This window comes from Coffea eugenioides, chromosome 3 (assembly GCF_003713205.1).
Source record: "Coffea eugenioides isolate CCC68of chromosome 3, Ceug_1.0, whole genome shotgun sequence".
Lineage (NCBI taxonomy): Eukaryota > Viridiplantae > Streptophyta > Magnoliopsida > Gentianales > Rubiaceae > Coffea > Coffea eugenioides.
Genome location: NC_040037.1, coordinates 26,277,876 through 26,299,487, shown reverse-complemented (window position 1 = coordinate 26,299,487; position 21,612 = coordinate 26,277,876). Strand labels below are relative to the sequence as shown.

General features: G+C 39.8%; 1 protein-coding gene across 1 annotated transcript; it reads right to left on the bottom strand.

The window, feature by feature from the left end:
* Positions 1-2,527: 2,527 nt before the first annotated feature.
* Positions 2,528-3,844, bottom strand: LOC113766358. Its single transcript, XM_027310558.1, has 3 exons — positions 3,034-3,844; positions 2,833-2,925; positions 2,528-2,739 (listed from the first exon to the last, which is right to left on the bottom strand). The coding sequence occupies exons 1-3, from the start codon at positions 3,842-3,844 to the stop codon at positions 2,528-2,530; spliced, it is 1,116 nt and encodes a 371-aa protein (XP_027166359.1).
* Positions 3,845-21,612: the final 17,768 nt, after the last annotated feature.

Here is a 21,612-nt window from a genome sequence, read left to right as displayed (position 1 = left end):
AGTCCCAACCATAAATAAAAGCCACTTGGTACAATGTAAGTGGTGGAAAATAAAACTAACTAAAAAAATTGTTTTAGTTGAAGTGAAAGGATATGAAATGTAATGCATGGAAATTGTTTTAATACATGTAGAATGCTATGCAAGGGTATATTATAAGTGGTGATATAGTTAAAACTAACTCAAGAAAAACATTTTAATTTCTTAGAGTATACGATAACACATAGGGGATACAATGTTAGGGCTCATAATCCATGGTTTCATTCTTAGAGTAAGGCATGTAGTTTAGAAAAATTGTATTTTAAAGTGAGGGTTCTCACACACATGGTCTAGCCAATTGACCCAATAACTAAATGGTGTGACCAAGGTCCGAACCACACGCTAGTTGGATCTCTTTATTACACACTACTAATACTAATAATGGACATGGATCCCTTAGCTGAAACATGGTCGGCTACTCTTCACACAGAGCCGAGATTAGGACAATAAGTCTTGCTTCGTGGAGGCCCTCGATGGCCTTTGGCTCTCCACTAGACTCTCGGGCTGCACGAATCAATGTTTGTAATGTCTCATTCAATCTCTTCGCGCGAGCTCGTATCATAGGCCCCAATGGTACCTTCACTTGCTTCACTTGGATAGCTCTCTTGACCTACTCATCATTCCCCTCCTCTTGCGAAAGATTTGTTCTCAAATCGACCTCATCATCTGCAAGAAAGGGACTCAGATCAGCAACATTAAAGGTAGCCGAGACATTATACTCACCCAAAAGATCGAGCTTGTAGGCGTTGTCATTGATGCGCGCCACAACTTGGAATGGTCCATCTCCACGGGGTAGCAACTTGTTGTGATGCTGGATAGGGAAACCTTCCTTGCGCAAGTGTAACCAAACCCAATCACCCGGTTCAAACACCACGCGATGCCGACCCTTGTTGGCATGCTTGAGGTACTGCTAGGTGCGAGCTTCAATGTTGGCCCTCACCTGCTGGTGTAAAACCTGGACAAACTCGGCCTTTTTCTTGCCATCAAGGTTAGCACGCTTAGACAAAGGTAAAGGCATCAAATCCAAGAGAGTCAGGGGGTTGAAACCCTAAACAATTTCAAAAGGAGAAAACTGTGTAGCACTATGAACTGTACGGTTATAAGCAAACTCGACATGTGGTAAGCACTCCTTCCCAAGATTTGAGGTTTTTTTTAATGATGACCCTGAGTAATGTAGATAATGTGCGGTTAATGACCTCAGTTTGACCGTCGGTCTGGGGGTGACTGGATGTAGAAAATAGCAACTTAGTGCCCAACTTCCCCCACAAGGTTTTCCAGAAGTAAGAGAGAAACTTGACATCTCTATCAGACACAATAGTCTTAGGCACACCATGCAAACGGACGACTTCCTTAAAGAAGAGATCAGCTATGTGAATAGCATCTCCGTCTTATGACATGGAATGAAATGAGTCATTTTAGAGAATCTATCAACAATGACAAAAATGCTATCATGACCCTCTTTACTCCTAGGCAGACCAAGCACAAAATCCATTGAAATGTCAACCCATGATTCCGAAGAAATAGGTAGAGGTGTATACAAACCGAAAGGGTGGAGCTTGGACTCGGCACGGTGACAGGTAATGCAGCGTGACACCACTCGCTCCACGTCCCGCCTCATGCGTGGCCAATAGAAATGCTCCTGTAAAGCACTCAATATCTTGGTGACACCAAAGTGTCCCATCAACCCACCTCCGTGAGCTTCACGAGTTAGTAACTCACAAATAGAACATGACGAAATGCATAATTTGTGATTACAGTATAGAAATTCATCATGTATGAAGAACTTACCCTGACCCGACTTAGCACAAGACTTGTAGATATCAGAAAAATCAGAATCGGTGTCATAGAGTTCTTTGATAAGATCAAAGCCAAGAAGTTTAGCATCAAGTAGAGCAATCAAGGCATACCTTCTGGATAGTGCATCGGCAACGACATTGGTCTTGCCAGCTTTGTACTTGATCACATAGGGAAATGACTCCACAAAGTTGACCCACCGTACGTGTCTCTTACTCAACTTGTGTTGAGACTTGAGATGCTTTAAAGCCTCGTGGTCAGTATGGATGACGAACTCCTTTGGCCGCAGGTAATGTTGCCATTTCTCCAGTGCACGAATCAATGCATAGAGCTCCTTATCGTAGGTGGAGTAGTTCAAGGCAGCACCATTCAACTTCTCGTTAAAGTACGTGATCGGCCTCCCCTCTTGGATCAACACGGCCCCAATTCCTACACCAGAAGCGTCACATTCAACTTCAAAAGTTTTATCAAAACTAGGTAATGACAATAAAGGTGCATGTGTAAGTTTGTGCTTAAGGAGTTGGAACGCCTTCACTTGAGTTTCCCCCCACTCGAACTTCACATCCTTCTTGATAATGGCAGTTAGAGGGGCAGCAATAGTGTTGAAATTCTTCACGAACCGGTGATAGAAACTCGCAAGGCCGTGGAAACTCCGAACTTCACTCATGGTCTTGGGCACGGGCCACTCATTGATGGCCTAGACTTTGCTCTCGTCCACTCTAATGCCCCGTGCACTAACCTTATAACCAAGGAAAACAAGCTCATTAGTGCAGAAAGTACATTTGCTAAGGTTAGCGAATAACCTCTCCCTGCGCAATACATCAAGAACAGCTCGTACATGTGCTACATGTTCCTCAGGACTCTTGCTATATATCAGAATGTCGTCAAAATAAACAACAACAAATTTACCTAAGAATGGGCAAAACACATGATTCATAAGGCGCATAAATGTACTAGGAGCGTTGGTCAAACCAAAAGGCATAACTAACCACTCATACAGACCATATTTAGTCTTGAATGCTGTCTTCCACTCGTCCCTCTCCTTTATTCGGATTTGATGGTAGCCACTCTTAAGATCAATCTTGGTGAAAATGACTGTACCATACAATTCGTCAATCATATCATCTAAGCGAGGTATAGGGTGACGATACTTAACTGTGATGGCGTTGACAGCGCGACAGTCTACACATATCCTCTAAGTGCCTTCTTTCTTAGGAACTAGGATAGCTGAAACTGCACATGGGCTCATGCTCTCTCGAGCCCAACCCTTCTCTAAGAGTTCATCTACTTGCCATTGGATCTCCTTAGTCTCCTCAGGACCTATCTTGTAGGCCGGTCTGTTAGGCAAGGATGCTCCAGGAATGAAATCGATCTGGTGCTCGATCCCTCTGAGTGGTGGAAGTCCACTTGGGATCTCGTTTGGGAAAACGTCTTCAAATTCCTGCAACAAAGAAAAGATTTCAGGAGGTAAGTCATTGAGTGCCTCATGAGAAAGTAAAATCACCTCTTTGCAATATAAAACATAGACAACTTGCTTGGACAAAAGTAATTTGCGAACTTTCCTGTTCTTGGCAAGCAAGCTAGGCGGTTTCTCCACTCGACCAGATGTTCCAGGGGTAGATGTCCTCTCGACCGGTGCCTTAATGATTGCCTTGGAGTCGGTTGACTTCTTAGCCAGCTCTAGTTCATGCTCCTGTTGCAATCGCAGTTGGTCTTCATGCACCTGCTCAGGTGTGAGAGGAACAAGTGTCATCTTCTTGTTGTGGTGCAAGAAGGAATACTTGTTGGTAAAGCCATCATGAGTAGTCTTCTTGTCATATTGCCATGGCCGTCCAAACAATATGTGCGAAGCTTGCATGGGAACGACGTTGCAAAGGATCTCGTCCTCATATTTTTCGATCCGGAAAGACACCACCACTTGCTTGGTGACTTTGATATCGCCACTCTCATTGAGCCATTGCAAGCGGTATGGACTGGGATGTCTTAACGTTGGCAATGAGAGATGGTCAACCATGAGAGTGCTCGCCACGTTGGTACAACTACCCGCGTCAATGATGAGGCTTCACACTCTTCCCTTGACGTGACATCGCATGTAGAAAATGTTGTCACGTTGGGCCTCATCCATTTTCTTGACTTGAATCGTGAGAGCTTGACGGGCTACTAGAGCAACGCCTACTTGCTCACTAGTGGCCTTAATTTCGACCTCTGAATCTTCACCGTCATCAATCAATGGAGGCATCTCGGCGAACTCGTCCTCGTCGTCAGATACGACATCGCCGCTCAGTAGGACAATCATGGTACGCCTATTAGGACACTGAGAAGCAATGTACCCAAATCCTTGGCATTTGAAGCACTTGTCACGACCTCGTGGCTTGGAGGAGTGGAATGGAGGCTTGGTGGTTGCCTTTGGTGCCTGCTTGGGTGGCTCGGATTTAGGAGTAAACTTAGACACCCTTGCATTGGGTCGTTCCCGCTCAAATGTCGGATTGGCCCTCCAAAGTGGCGTGGCCGAAAAGCTAGGGTTGCGAGGGTTACCCCCCTCTTAAGCCTCCGCTCAATCTTGGATGCCTTATCAATCAACTCAGACATATCCACGTAGTTTTACAGTTCCACCAACTCGGCGATCTCAGGTCTCAAACCGTTAAGAAATCTCGCCATGGTAGCCTCTCTATCCTCCACTATGTCTGCTCGGGACATGATGATTTCCATCTCCTTGTAGTAGTCCTCCACACTGCGGTTTCCTTGAACTAACATCTGGAGCCTCTGGTATAGATCACGGTAGTAATGGTTGGGTACGAACCATTTTCTCATGGTGGTTCGTAGCTCCTCTCATGTACTAATTGGTCGTTCTCTATTGCGGCATCTGCTAGTGCGCTCCTGCTCCCACCAGACTATAGCGTAGTCGGTGAATTTGAGGATTGCCAGTTTGACTTTTTGTTCATTGGTGTAGTCTTGGCACTTGAATACCATCTCAATATGCTGTTCCCATTCGGGGTAAGCCTCTGGACTAGACTTGCCCTGGAATAATTGAATCTTGATATTTACCCCCTTTAATCCGTCGTCTATCCTCCGGTAGTCCTGCTTTGGCCGATAGATAAAGTCATCTTCCTCACTATTAGAAGCCAACTCCTCGCGAGGTGGAGCATCTCGAGGGGTAGTGTTGGACCGAGCTTGAGAAAGCTCCAATTGGTCCATTCGTTGGTGTAGGGACTCCATAGATTCCCTAAGCATGCATTTAAACTTCGCCATCAATGCTAGGTTGTTCAATTTGGGGTCAAACTTGGATGTGTCGCTCTCATCCGACATGATGTAGGTAACCTGCAAAAGTTAGGAGAAAAACAAGTATATATATATGTGCCTCACTTACTCCCTCGTGTGTTTACACTCAGCTCTCGTGTATGTCACTCAAAGGCACTCTAATAATCTCACCAATGCTCTCAAACTGTAAGGCCCAAAGACAACCTAAGAGGGGGGGTGAATTAGGTTGATTAAAAATACTTTATTGAGTTTATGCACTTTTTCTTTAATAAAAATTTACCTTCTTTTCTAGTAGTGATCAGCCAAGTAAATTTAAAAGAAGAGAGCAATGTTGATCAGAAATAAGAGTGTATATAAGCAATGAGAATTTTATTAAACAAAAGTAATAAGATAGAGTATCAAACCGATTGTCTACCAAGCTTTCCTCAAACTTGAAGACCAATCACAAAGATGAGCACCTTCTCTTTGATGAAAAATAATCAACTCAATGTACAATGGAGGGATCACTTCCTCCTTGCCCCAAGCCTCACTTAGTCAAATTAGGAAGTTTTACTATCACTCAGATAACCCTCAACAAAGCTACACTATTGAAAAAATCAAACACAAGAGAAGTGCTTACAAGAACTTAACACTACTTGGAGAACAAATCTTGCTTGGGAGACTATTTTCTAGGAAAAATATCTCTTGAGATCTTGTAACCAAAGTGTGCAAAAGTCCCTGTCTGATTCAGAATCGTTTGTATTTAAAGGGAACAAAAAATGGGCTTCATTAATGCTTCCAACGGATAGAAGGCAGATGCAGAGTCAGCTAGCCGTTGGGACTGTCGGATGTCCGACAGCTTAGTCATCGTCCGAAAATCAGTTAAGTTGTTGTTCGGACGTCCGATGGAATTTTATCGTCCGACAGCTTCTGCGTCCGAACGTCGTCAGAGAGTTATCAAAGCTCTGCGAAATTTTTAGGATGTCCGACACGATCGATGTGCGTCCGAGGAGTGCATCCGATCCTTCCGGACGTCCGATGCTTCCTCACGAGCGTCCGACAGAGTTTCCTTCTTGATGTTCTTCATCCTTTCGGACGTCCTACAGCTTCCTTTCGGACGTCCGACATGAGTGCCCTATTTTTGCTTCTTCTTTTGATTGATTTTCTTTCCTTGACACCTTTGTACCTGATTCTCTAAAAAGCAAAACACTTATATTTGAAGAGAATTAGATAAACATTTCAAAGTGCTTTGTGATAATCAAAATCAAGAATAACATTCTCCCCCTTTTTGATGATGACAAAACAATGATTTGAAATGAAATTTGATGATTACAAATAGGCTCCCCCTTTCTCAGTCAATCGAAGAACAAAAATTGAAAAACTCCCCCTCACTTAGTTAAGCAATTTATTCACTGATTTATCCAAAAACAATTAAGCAATTGAGAAACTCCCCCTCACTTGGCTACTTCATAGATTTATCCACATATCCAGTCAATTCAACGCATCGCATATATCCATATTCATATCTTTTCTTCCCCTTTTTGTCATCACAAAAGTCAAAAAAGTAAAGAGACATGTCAAGAATCAGTAACATAAAAAAGAACTAAACATTCTTAACAAAATAGCTTACGAGTATCACAAAACATTACAAGCACCATTACATCCACATATCCAGTTTTGAACATTACAAGCACCAGAATCAAAGAAAACAGAAAAAATCCAAGACAACCATCTAACACCTAGCAAATAGAAAACAGTCAAACAGAATGCAAATGATCCTAATATGGCTAGTGATCCTAAATGGTAAACTAAGTGGACCCAGGCGTCCTTCGAGTAAGCAGATACTGAGAGAGATCCTCCTCCTCAGTGTCTTCATCATCTTCAGTATGTTCACCAACTGGTTTCTTGCCTTTATCAGATGTGGAAGGATCATGAGGTGCCACCGGAGTAGAGGTGAGATCAATGGGAGCAGGACTCATGGAGCGAATAGGAGCTGATGAACTTGGATCATTAGAGCATGGCTCTTTGCCATGAGGAACTTCCTCAACCACAGGTGGGGGAAAGAGAAGACTCTTTTTATCCAGAAAGTCTGCTTGTTGCTCAGATGACATGGTGAGCATGAGACTATGTTCAAGAAGTAGAACATGTTGTTTACGATCACGAAGGAGCTCAACCACTTCAGAATTTGAAGAAGAAGATGCTTTAGTGGCAGTCTTTCTAGGATGAATAGAAGTCAGTGCAACAGAGGATAAAGTGTGAAGGGGATCATGTGCAGTCTTAGATCTAGGTTCATTAGACATAACCCCCTTTATAAGCCCACAAATTATCTCTAAAGACAAGATTCTTGCGCTCAAAATAAGCCTTAGTAAAGGCAGAAGAAAACGTTTCTTTGGGACAAACACCAAGGATGGGTACTTTGTAAAATTCAAAAATCTTCTGAAGAAATTTTTCATAAGACAGTTTTCTACGAGAATCAGTGGTGAAGCGAAGTAAAAACTTGCACATGACAAAGCCAAAGTCAATGCGAATTTTTTCTCGAAAACAATAAAAAAGGTACAGCTCCATTTTATTGGCATCTGTCCTATGACCATCAGTAGGTACAAGCAAATTTGAAATGATTGAGAAAACAATTAGATTCACAGGAGTAAGGTCATTCAGTTTTGCATCAGCAGGGGCAGAAAACTTCTTTTGAAAATAAGACATCATCTTAGCACTATCAAAGTGATTATCAGCAGTGGGATGCTCTTCATAAGAAAAGAAATTGGCAATTTTACTTTTGCATCCTGGTTCAATAACAGTATTTAAAACAGCATTCACAATCTCAGAATCAAACACTAAATCTACCCCATTTACCCTGGACATAATTTCAGTGTGATCAGTGCCTTTCCTAAGATTGGCAAAGAATTAATATAGCATTTCAGGGTAATAAACGTTAGGCATGGAAATGATATGTGACCATTTCTGAAATTCAAAGAGACGCAAAATGGACTCTAAACCTATTTTGCGAAACTCAGAGGGATTTATGGTACGTTGAGGAATGAAACCTTTTTGGGATATCCAGGAGTGTTTTTCTTTGGCAGCATCATCAAAGAATGGGGAGACAGTGGTTGATTTGGAGGGCGGTTGAGAAGAAGTTCCTTGTCCGGATTTTGGCTTAGCGGAAGGCTGTGAAATTTGAGCCTTTACTGCCCCCTTTTTGACACGTTTGGATGATCTTTTGGCCCTAGAAGAATCAGCATCTTCATCCCTGAGTGTGTGTTTGCATTCGGCAGTCACCTTTCCTCCTCTTAGTTTCACCATTGTGTGAAATTCGTGAGATGTATGATGCTAATGATGCACACAGTAGTATGGGAATGAATCACACAAGAATTTTGGGATAAACGAGCCTTGAAGATGATTGAACAGAATGGCTAGGAGAAAATAGGGTTTTGAGGGAAATTTGGGAACTGTCGAAATGTGATGAGATTTGGTGAAAGGATCAGGAAAATAAACTCGCAATGATCCGGAAAGGTTTTTGGTTGAGTCAATTTTGAAATAAGTGCTTCAGAATAGTAGGAATTGAGAGTGAAAGGGAAGACAGTTTTCGTCATAGTGAGAAGAGAAGAAGAAGAGTCTGAAGCAAATGAGGAGGGAAGTTACTTTAAAAAGTGTACCGTTGCACTGTCGGACGGCCGAACGAAGTCTTGCGTCCGACAGTTTCGTCCGAACAGGTGCTTTCTGGGAAAACAACTGAAGAACATTATCGGACGTCTGTTCATCTTCTATCGGACGTCCGAAATCTTTGAAAAAATTAAGATGATTTTTCGATTATCCCTAATTTTGATCTTAGATGAATGAATTGATCCAATGGTAAAGCTTTTGTAAAAATATCAGCAATTTGATCTTTGGCAAAATATCAGCAAAATATCTATATGTTTTGTCCTAGAATGCTGAATTGGATTTTTGGTCAAATTGATAGCACTAGTATTATCACAGAATATAGGCATGCAGTCATATAACAATCCAAAATCATTCAAGGTATACTTCATCCATAAAAGTTGAGCACAACATGCACTAGCGGCAATATATTCCGCTTTAGTTGTAGACAAAGAGATTGCATTTTGTTTTTTGCTAAACCAAGAAACTAAGCAATTACCAAGAAAGTGACAAGTTCCACTAGTACTTTTTCTGTCCACACGACAACCACCAAAATCCGCATTCGAATATCCATATAGAGCAAATTCACAAGATCTAGCATACCAAAGACCATAGTCTAATGTACCTTTCAAATACCTAAAAATCCTTTTAACGGCGTTCAAATGTGATTCTTTTGGACAAGATTGAAATCTAGCACACAAGCAAACAACAAACATAATATCGGGTCTACTTGCGGTTAAATAGAGTAGACTTCCAATCATACCTCTATAGTGCTTTTCATCCACATGTTTACCTTCTTCATCTTTGTCAAGTTTTGTAGAAGTGCACATTGGAGTTCCAACTTGCTTCGAGTCCTCCATGCCAAATCTTTTCAGCAATTCCTTGGTGTATTTTGCTTGATTTATAAAAATTCCCTCTAGTGCTTGATGTATTTGAAGTCCAAGGAAGAAATTTAATTCTCCCATCATACTCATTTCAAATTCACTTTGCATAATGGTGGAAAAATCCTTGCATAGATACTCATTAGTAGCACCAAAAATAATATCATCTACATATATTTGCACAATAAGAAGATCATTTAACACTTGCTTAGTAAAAAGTGTGGTGTCCACAATACCTCTTTTGAAACCATTTTCAATCAAGAAACCACACAATCTTTCATATCAAGCTCTTAGAGCTTGTTTTAGTCCATATAATGCTTTTGAGAGTTTAAACACATGACTTGGAAATTTTATATTTTCAAAATCGGGGGGTTGATCCACATATACTTCTTGATCAATAAAACCATTTAAGAAGGCACTTTTAACATCCATTTGAAACAATTTGAAACCTTTGAAGCAAGCAAAAGTAAGAAGCATTCTAATTGATTCTAATCTAGCTACGGGAGCAAATGTTTCATCAAAATCAATTCCCTCTTCTTGTGCATATCCTTTAACAACTAATCTAGCTTTATTTCTTACAACTACACCTTTATCATCCAACTTATTTCTAAATATCCACTTCGTGCCAATGATAGGTTGATTTTGAGGTCTATCAACAAGTGTCCAAACCTTATTTCTCTCAAATTGATTAAGTTCCTCTTGCATTGCCAAAATCCAGTTTTCATCCTTTAAGGTATCATTGATATTTTTGGGTTCAAAAAGAGAGACTAAAGTAAAATTGTCTATCAATATCTTAGATGAGGAACGAGTCTTTACCTTCTCGGATGGATCACCAATTATAAACTCTCTTGGATGATTTTGGCTAAATTTCCAAGCTTTGGGAAGGTCTTTGAATGAATCATTATCCTTGTCTTCATCTTCCTTTTCTTGATCTTCATGAGTTTCATCCTCCATTTCCTTTGCTTCCGGTTTAGAGGTTCCTTCATCTCCAATTGTTAGCTTTTTCATTCCTTCACGAACACCTACATCATCATCCTCACTCGAACTTTTGGAATTATCATCATTAGTTTCATCAAATGTTATGTGTATAGCTTCTTCTATCACAAGAGTTCTTCTATTAAAGATTCTGTGACGCCCCCACTTCTCCCAAGGGCGAACCCAAGGGTATCCGCGGAACGCCTGCTTAACTCTCGCCAGGACTCGAGACAAATCAAATCAAACTTAACAATAAATAACAATTTATACCAGTCTAATAAGGAAAAATCGCTTCCATAATCGAATATCCAAGTCTTGTACCACGTGTTCAAAATACATCCGTTATCCAATTCTTACGTTAGGATCCAAAAGATACATCAATTCCCAAATATATACAATAGCCAAAATGTCTAGTCAATTACAATTGAAACCCTAATACAAAAGTACATCCAAAGGGTTCCAACGAGTTTCACTCCATCCATTCCTGTTAAGGAAAACAAATCTACGGGGTGAGCGAAACGCTCGTGTGGCCAAGAAAACACACATGCAAGCACGTTGTCCAAATAACAATCCCAATATTCAAGTAATTTACAATTCGAGCGAGAAAAAAAATAAACAGAAACAATTCAAGGATATAGGAGCTCTCAGGAGCTATTTTCCTCTTGCTTCGCCACGGCTCGATCCGATACCCCCTCGTGATGACACTCCGTTATCCGGGTGGGTATTTTTTTCCGTAGAAACTTCACTTATTACTTCCTCCGACCAACATTCCACCCTCTCGGATCCGAAACCAAACACGCACGAAAAAGGCGATACTCGTCGAGTATGCCACACGAGATCTCAAGAGATCAAGTTTTGATTTTTGAACACGCACGGAAAGGGCGATACTCCATGAGTATGCCGAACAAGATCTCAAAAGATCAAGTTGTGTTTTGTTACTCTCTTGGTTTATCAAACTTCTCGACCAAGCCCATGCCGGCTCGAGTTGCAAGATTGGTTAAGAGAATTGGGCGTCCCCATAAGTCGAGGAGGTTCACTCCACCCGACAACATGACACGCACGACATACACGACATGCATGGCAACACGACACGTACACGAAAACGGGTATATTTTAGTCGACGAGATTCACTCAATCGACTTTGAAACCAAGTTAATACAAGTAAAGTTCAAGTAAAGGAGAGCGAGTGCGATAAAGTACACACTCGTCTCATCAAGTGATATTCACGTATATAAGCAGGTAAATCAAGTAAACACGACAAGTCATGCACTTGACACTCACCAATTCAAAAGTAATTGAGCGAGAAAATCTTTAGTTGTCCCCTCCGGGATTCTTTTCAAGACTCGCTTGAGCACCTGAAGCAATTAACAAGTATTTTTCACTCACAATCACGTATTAATCAAGAAAGGAGTTACGCTTATTTGGACTAGTCAATACCTCAACCAAGAACCTTAGCCACTCAAAATAAAGGTTCAAAAGTGAGGTTTTATTAACACAAGAAAAACTGATTTCCTTCATGAAATCAAGTTTAAAGCGATCAATTATCATCAAGAAGGAGTAACAAGTTTTCAAATTTTCATTTTCTAAGAAATCAGCAAATTTCAGCTTTGCGCGTCAAATTTAGAAAAATCAGATCTTGCACTCAGTAGGTCCAAAATTATAAAACTTGGTACCGTTGGAAACCTCTTAGAAAGTACTAAAAGTTCTTAGAAGAAAATTTTCCATGAATCTATGTGGAAGGTATTAAAAAATGGGCATGAAGTTGCTGTTCCAGAACATTCAGAATTAAGCCGGGGTTGGTTTTTCGCTAAATTTGGAAATTCGGAAAAATTCACTCGTTGCAAACTAGCCCTTGAAATTTATAAATCAATTAGAGGTGTAAGTAAGGTTTAGGGCAGAACAAACGGATTGAAAATTGGAGTTTCGAGCACCGAGATACGGTAGCTCAAAGTTAGGAAAATTCAAGTCTGGTGAACAATTTCAAGATTTGAGTTTTCAAAATTGGAACCTTAGCTAAGAGTCAAAACGATCTTGGATTGGTATAAAATTTTGTAATATGTTACTCCTATATGAAAGGCATCTCTCTATCAAATTTAAGGGAAAAATACCTTCGGAAAGATAGTTAATTAATCATCCAATGTTCAGGAAAATTTCTAAAGCAACCTGTCTTTTGACTTCATTTCCCAATTTCAAATCGTTTAACCAAGAAAGCTATCCAACCATGGTTCATTGGGGAAATAAAGGTCTAAGATACATCCATGGTACCTTTGGTAATGGTTTAGCATCAAAATTTCAATTAATAAGATCACTCCCAAGTTTTGTCCAAAATCAGTCCAAATATTACGTTTTTCCCAAAACAGGGCAGTCCACTTGTTTTAGTCACAACTCAACCAATTTAACTCGGAATGAGACATGGTTTATGGCGTTAGAAAATACATTCATAGGACTAAAAGTTTACACAAGAAGACGTTCTGAAATTTGGCAAGCAACCAGCTCAAAATTGAGCCTCAAGTTACTGCTTCTACAAACCATTCCAGCAAATCTGAGAGACAGGACAGCTACCTTAAAACATTTGGTTCGGCTCACTCACAAAGAATCAGAACGTGAATTTTATCTCAAATTAAATCCAGGAATGTCTAGTTTCAAACGCCACCAACGGCACTTGATTTTGACACCCGAGGACAGAGTTATGGTCAAAATGCTACCGCTGGACAGGGTTACCCGAAAATAACTTTCCAGCTTGCCTAGTCCACGAATAAATTCATTTGCCCATCCAAACGTTAATGTTTTCCAACGAAAATTTCTACACATATAATATAACATATAAACATCAGGTTCATGCCAATAAATCACCAAAAATTGGCCTTATCATGGCCGAACAAAACAGGGGCAGATTCAGCAATTTCTGGTCATGACCTCTACTTTGAGTCTCCAACATTAATACTCCATAAATCCATCATTATAACCATTAAACTACCATTAAACCCAACATTGATCCTCTAATCAGCAACAACAACCCAAGTGTGGGAATACAAAGAGCCCACTATCACATTTTACAACCATATCAAGCCACCCATCCACATGCAATAGCTTAAAGATGCATTTCCACAATTATAATCCTAGTTTAAGGTGTAGGATGAAGTTATACCTCCTTAGTGCCTTAACCCAGAAATTTTTGGCCCTCAAGAGCTCCAAGAAACCGTGAAAATGAAGCCCTTTTTGTTAGCTAAATCCAACCTCCAAGTAGTATGCTAGATGATCTTCAAGTTTGGTGAAGATTGGTTGAGATTTTGGGTTGATTTGATGAAGGAATTTGTGAAGCAAGAGAGTGAGTGAGAGGGGGGTGTTGGCCGGCTGCTAGGTGAGAGAAGATGGAGTGAAGTTTGATCAAAATAAGCTTCCAAGAGAAGATTAAATGGGTGGTGCACAATCACTCCAAAGTCAACTCTTATTAGGGTGCGTTTGGCGCGATTAGGGCTCGATTTTCTCGCGCGTTTGGTTCACTAGTGCACTGAACCTCCAATACATTTATATTCATGTAAGTATTATTCACTCTTAATTGTCCCGAAATAAGGGTCTAAAGTCCCTCAAATAAAGTCACGCGTGTGAAAACGCGTACCGTCAATTTTAACGCTATAACGCGAAACTTCCAATAAATTCTTATAACGATTGCACTACTAACTATCACTTGAGTATTACTCATAAGATTACCTATTTTAGGACCATAGTACAAGTCTCCAATATTCCAAGCTTATTGTGCTACTACGCGGATAAAATCTCCAAGTACTATTCACTATTTTTACTAAACGTACTCCAGGAAATTAATTTTTAGAACGAATCACTTTAAAAATATAACGAAGTTATATTACCATGTATTTAAGTCTAATAAGACTAGAAAATATTCCTTGGGATAAAAATCCAATTAAATAATTTATTAAGCCATGAATTAGGCATAAAATAATAGTTTTTACGAGTCCTCACATCCTCTCCCCCTTAAGAAAATTTCATCCTCGAAATTCACACTTAGGATAACAGTCATACCCCTTAATAGTCACACTTATCAGGTCAAACAATAACTTACACTCTGCAACCCATTTCACAATTTCTACTCACCCAAATAGTAGTCAAACTTTGATTCTATCTCATGAATCTAGGATTTTGTAAAAGTGTGCGTCGTACTATAGTCACTTAGAACCTTAATTAAACAATAGAAAGCAAAAATCATACCTTCAATGACCTTAACGGGATTGGAAACCTGTTGATAGCCTAATGCATAAACCCTAGCTAGTGCTTTAGATCGACTTCCTCCAGCACTAGACTGCTTTGCGGTTGACTTTTCAAGCCTTTGAGTACTACCTCCTTCATTCGGTATACTTGGACAGTTCGCGATCTGATGCTCAGTGCTGCCACAATACAAACACTTTCCCGATTTCTTCCAGCACTTATTCTCTGTATGGTTAGGCTTGCGACAATAACCACAAATAACTTGAGGAGCCACAGGCTGACCACTTGGAGGAGTCTCCCTCGGTTGATCCCTTCCATTGTGGCCTCCTCTTGATTGAGTCTTTTTTTGTGTACCAGATGTCTCTACTCCTCCCGTTCCTTTTTCATTTTTAGAAGGTGGGGCACCCTTATCTGCTTGTCCAAGAGGATGACTAGAAGTGCCCCTTTTCTTGGCATGAAAATCCTTAACTTGCAGCCTTGCACTTTCGATTCTCTGCGCCTTCTCTAGGGCTTCAGTGAAAGTAGAGATTTGGGCCGCTGCTAACCCCTCTTGAATCTCCACATTAAGTCCTTATACAAATCGCCTTATCCTTCTCCTCTCAGTGGCTACCAATTCTGGGGCGTATCTAGAAAGTTTAGTAAATTTTCCTTCATACTCAGCCACACTAGACGCCCCCTGCTTCACTTTTATGAATTCGTCCTCCCGTTTCTCTTGAACCAAGGGCGGGAGAAACTTCTCATTAAATTCTCCTAAAAGATTTTCCCAAGTCCAAGGGGTTTGTGCTCTTTCCCATTTTTCCCTTATCATATCCCACCAAGCACGTGCTGCACCCTCAAACTGAAAGACAGCAAAAGTTACTCGTCTCTCCTCCGCATAATCTAGGGCTGCGAAAATATTAGTCATTCTTTCTAGCCAATTCTCCGCTACCTCAGGACAGGCTCACCAATGAACTTAGGCGGGTTGAACTTTAAGAATCTCTCTAAGGCTCTATCTTCCCCTCTATCCTGGGCCCCAGGTTGGTTAACTGGCACTGGTTCCTGTCTCTCAGCTAATCGTTCTAGGATGTCAGTCATCCTATTAATGGCAGTAGCCATTTGGTTAACCTCCATATTTTCTTGTCCTTGGGTCGGTCTAGTGGCCGATCCTTGTTCATCCCCTTGAGGTTGGGTTTGTCCAGTCCCTCGCCCACGACCTCGACCACGGCCTCGACCCCTTCTTAGCCCTTCCATAACCTAAGTATGCCTAGTGCAAGAAATAAATCAATTACGCGAGAAAATACTTGAAACAAGGACCAATTGCGAAAACATTGAAAATAATAATAATTTACATTCATTAACATGTCAAAATCCATACAATTAGCAAGTCAGGGGAAAATCACAAAAATATAGTACACAGGTGCCACAAAAGTACTTTTACTCACAGAAGACTAAAGTCAAACAAGTGCCCCAAAAGTAGGCCATACAGTCATGCAAAATACAATGGCCTCAACACTTAGCATCACCCCTGACAATTCTAACTATATCAGTCAAAAGGGTCTAGTTTTTTTTTTCTCGTTCATTTCCCATAATGGAGATCTCAAGTCCAATACAAGAATCCTCCGGGCTCTGACCTTTGCCATCAGAATTTATCTCAAAACCACTTATGATTTTTATTCACACTATAATATACGAGACTATATCCCTTTCGAAGTCACAAGTATTCTCTCAGAAAAAGTATTTAGTACTCAAGTACAAGAATCCAGAACTAAGAGAATTTACAACTCAGGCCGTACGCTCCCAAGTGCAAATTAACAAAGTTTAAGATCCCTACCTGACGTACATATCTATCTACCTCAAATAGCATGATAAAAGTTTTACACTTACCACTTTCATAGTTCACAACTTACGCACAAGAAGAGTACTTAGTCTTTTATACATATTCACATAATTGGGACCATATCACGTCTTGGCCCAAACTCACTCCGTGCAGAGGCCACGCGAAGTTACTCTGATTTTATTTTTTTTTTCCTACAAGTAGTCACTTAACTTTCAAACCAGTCCCACAGTCCGGTATCCTAAACTTTTAAGCCTAGGATACATTACAAAGATCTAAAGCCTAAGCTCTGATACCAACTGTGACGCCCCCACTTCTCCCAAGGGCGAACCCAAGGGTATCCGCGGAACGCCTGCCTAGCTCTCGCCAGGACTCGAGACAAATCAAATCAAACTTAACAATAAATAACAATTTATACCAGTCTAATAAGGAAAAATCGCTTCCATAATCGAATATCCAAGTCTTGTACCACGTGTTCAAAATACATCCGTTATCCAATTCTTACGTTAGGATCCAAAAGATACATCAATTCCCAAATATATACAATAGCCAAAATGTCTAGTCAATTACAATTGAAACCCTAATACAAAAGTACATCCAAAGGGTTCCAACGAGTTTCACTCCATCCATTCCTGTTAAGGAAAACAAATCTACGGGGTGAGCGAAACGCTCGTGTGGCCAAGAAAACACACATGCAAGCACGTTGTCCAAATAACAATCCCAATATTCAAGTAATTTACAATTCGAGCGAGAAAAAAAATAAACAGAAACAATTCAAGGATATAGGAGCTCTCAGGAGCTATTTTCCTCTTGCTTCGCCACGGCTCGATCCGATACCCCCTCGTGATGACACTCCGTTATCCGGGTGGGTATTTTTTTCCGTAGAAACTTCACTTATTACTTCCTCCGACCAACATTCCACCCTCTCGGATCCGAAACCAAACACGCACGAAAAAGGCGATACTCGTCGAGTATGCCACACGAGATCTCAAGAGATCAAGTTTTGATTTTTGAACACGCACGGAAAGGGCGATACTCCATGAGTATGCCGAACAAGATCTCAAAAGATCAAGTTGTGTTTTGTTACTCTCTTGGTTTATCAAACTTCTCGACCAAGCCCATGCCGGCTCGAGTTGCAAGATTGGTTAAGAGAATTGGGCGTCCCCATAAGTCGAGGAGGTTCACTCCACCCGACAACATGACACACACGACATACACGACATGCATGGCAACACGACACGTACACGAAAATGGGTATATTTTAGTCGACGAGATTCACTCAATCGACTTTGAAACCAAGTTAATACAAGTAAAGTTCAAGTAAAGGAGAGCGAGTGCGATAAAGTACACACTCGTCTCATCAAGTGATATTCACGTATATAAGCAGGTAAATCAAGTAAACACGATAAGTCATGCACTTGACACTCACAAATTCAAAAGTAATTGAGCGAGAAAATATTTAGTTGTCCCCTCCGGGATTCTTTTCAAGACTCGCTTGAGCACCTGAAGCAATTAACAAGTATTTTTCACTCACAATCACGTATTAATCAAGAAAGGAGTTACGCTCATTTGGACTAGTCAATACCTCAAACCAAGAACCTTAGCCACTCAAAATAAAGGTTCAAAAGTGAGGTTTTATTAACACAAGAAAAACTGATTTCCTTCATGAAATCAAGTTTAAAGCGATCAATTATCATCAAGAAGGAGTAACAAGTTTTCAAATTTTCATTTTCTAAGAAATCAGCAAATTTCAGCTTTGCGCGTCAAATTTAGAAAAATCAGATCTTGCACTCAGTAGGTCCAAAATTATAAAACTTGGTACCGTTGGAAACCTCTTAGAAAGTACTAAAAGTTCTTAGAAGACACTTTTCCATGAATCTATGTGGAAGGTATTAAAAAATGGGCATGAAGTTGCTGTTCCAGAACATTCAGAATTAAGCCGGGGATGGTTTTTCGCTAACTTTGGAAATTCGGAAAAATTTACTCGTTGCAAACTAGCCCTTGAAATTTATAACTCAATTAGAGGTGTAAGTAAGGTTTAGGGCAGAACAAACGGATTGAAAATTGGAGTTTCGAGCACCGAGATACGGTAGCTCAAAGTTAGGAAAATTCAAGTCTGGTGAACAATTTCCAGATTTGAGTTTTCAAAATTGGAACCTTAGCTAAGAGTCAAAACGAACTTGGATTGGTATAAAATTTTGTAATATGTTACTCCTATATGAAAGGCATCTCTCTATCAAATTTAAGGGAAAAATACCTTCGGAAAGATAGTTAATTAATCATCCAATGTTCAGGAAAATTTCTAAAGCAACCTGTCTTTTGACTTCATTTCCCAATTTCAAATCGTTTAACCAAGAAAGCTATCCAACCATGGTTCATTGGGGAAATAAAGGTCTAAGATACATCCATGGTACCTTTGGTAATGGTTTAGCATCAAAATTTCAATTAATAAGATCACTCCCAAGTTTTGTCCAAAATCAGTCCAAATATTACGTTTTTCCCAAAACAGGGCAGTCCACTTGTTTTAGTCACAACTCAACCAATTTAACTCGGAATGAGACATGGTTTATGGCGTTAGAAAATACATTCATAGGACTAAAAGTTTACACAAGAAGACGTTCTGAAATTTGGCAAGCAACCAGCTCAAAATTGAGCCTCAAGTTACTGCTTCTACAAACCATTCCAGCAAATCTGAGAGACAGGACAGCTACCTTAAAACATTTGGTTCGGCTCACTCACAAAGAATCAGAACGTGAATTTTATCTCAAATTAAATCCAGGAATGTCTAGTTTCAAACGCCACCAACGGCACTTGATTTTGACACCCGAGGACAGAGTTATGGTCAAAATGCTACCGCTGGACAGGGTTACCCGAAAATAACTTTCCAGCTTGCCTAGTCCACGAATAAATTCATTTGCCCATCCAAACGTTAATGTTTTCCAACGAAAATTTCTACACATATAATATAACATATAAACATCAGGTTCATGCCAATAAATCACCAAAAATTGGCCTTATCATGGCCGAACAAAACAGGGGCAGATTCAGCAATTTCTGGTCATGACCTCTACTTTGAGTCTCCAACATTAATACTCCATAAATCCATCATTATAACCATTAAACTACCATTAAACCCAACATTGATCCTCTAATCAGCAACAACAACCCAAGTGTGGGAATACAAAGAGCCCACTATCACATTTTACAACCATATCAAGCCACCCATCCACATGCAATAGCTTAAAGATGCATTTCCACAATTATAATCCTAGTTTAAGGTGTAGGATGAAGTTATACCTCCTTAGTGCCTTAACCCAGAAATTTTCGGCCCTCAAGAGCTCCAAGAAACCATGAAAATGCAGCCCTTTTTGTTAGCTAAATCCAACCTCCAAGTAGTATGCTAGATGATCTTCAAGTTTGGTGAAGATTGGTTGAGGTTTTGGGTTGATTTGATGAAGGAATTTGTGAAGCAAGAGAGTGAGTGAGAGGGGGGGTGTTGGCCGGCTGCTAGGTGAGAGAAGATGGAGTGAAGTTTGATCAAAATAAGCTTCCAAGAGAAGATTAAATGGGTGGTGCACAATCACTCCAAAGTCAACTCTTATTAGGGTGCGTTTGGCGCGATTAGGGCTCGATTTTCTCGCGCGTTTGGTTCACTAGTGCACTGAACCTCCAATACATTTATATTCGTGTGAGTATTATTCACTCTTAATTGTCCCGAAATAAGGGTCTAAAGTCCCTCAAATAAAGCCGCGCGTGTGAAAACGCGTACCGTCAATTTTAACGCTATAACGCGAAACTTCCAATAAATTCTTATAACGATTGCACTACTAACTATCACTTGAGTATTACTCATAAGATTACCTATTTTAGGACCATAGTACAAGTCTCCAATATTCCAAGCTTATTGTGCTACTACGCGGATAAAATCTCCAAGTACTATTCACTATTTTTACTAAACGTACTCCAGGAAATTAATTTTTAGAACGAATCACTTTAAAAATATAACGAAGTTATATTACCATGTATTTAAGTCTAATAAGACTAGAAAATATTCCTTGGGATAAAAATCCAATTAAATAATTTATTAAGCCATGAATTAGGCATAAAATAATAGTTTTACGAGTCCTCACAGATTCTATATCCTCTTTTATTCTCACAGTACCCCAAAAATATTCCTTCATCAGATTTTTTGTCAAACTTACCAAGATGTTCCTTTAAATTCAAAATAAAACATTTACAACCAAAAACTTTGAAATATCCAACCGTAGGTTTCTTATCAAAAATCAGTTCATAAGATGTTTTATTCAAAATAGGTCTCAAGAGGATTCTATTCATCACATAACATGCGGTGTTTACCGCTTCAACCCAAAGATATTTTGGCAAATTACATTCACTCAACATAGTTCTAGCAGCCTCTTGGAGTGTCCTATTTTTCCTTTCTACAACACCATTTTGCTGTGGAGTCCTTGCAATAGAAAACTCATGTGTTATGCCATTATGATCACAAAATTCTGGAAAACCACAAAACTTGAATTCCGTCCCATTATTACTTCTAATCCTAACGATTTTTAAATCAAGCAGATTTTGCACTTTAGCAAACAATGAAGTAAAATTCTTGAAAGCATCATCTTTATGAGCAAGGAATATCACCCAAGTATATCTAGAATAATCATCAACAATCACAAAACAATATCTCTTACCTCCCAAGCTAGTAATTTGAGTAGGACCAAATAAATCAAGATGCAAGAGTTCCAAAGGTTTAGAAGTAGATACACACCTCTTTGGTTTAAAGGAAATCTTTGTTTGCTTCCCAAATTGACATGCATCACAAATTTTGTCCTTTTCAAAACTGATTTTTGGCAAGCCCCTAACCAGCTCCTTTTTCGAGATTTTCTTTACTAATTCCATGTTAAAATGACAAAGTCTCCTATGCCACAACCAAGGATCTTCATTTGAGGCTTTAAGACATTGGAAGTTAGATGAATCAAGTTTATCAAGAACAACAATATAAATGTC

Excerpts from the sequence above, each read along its gene's own strand:
- LOC113766358 (XM_027310558.1), bottom strand. The coding sequence starts at position 3,844 with ATGGTTGACCATCTCTCATTGCCAACGTTAAGACATCCCAGTCCATAC. Across the intron at positions 2,926-3,033 it reads CCTAGTTCCTAAGAAAGAAG|TCATTTTCACCAAGATTGAT; the intron begins GCACTTAGAGGA and ends TGTATGGTACAG. Across the intron at positions 2,740-2,832 it reads AGCATTCAAGACTAAATATG|GTAAATTTGTTGTTGTTTAT; the intron begins GTCTGTATGAGT and ends GCCCATTCTTAG.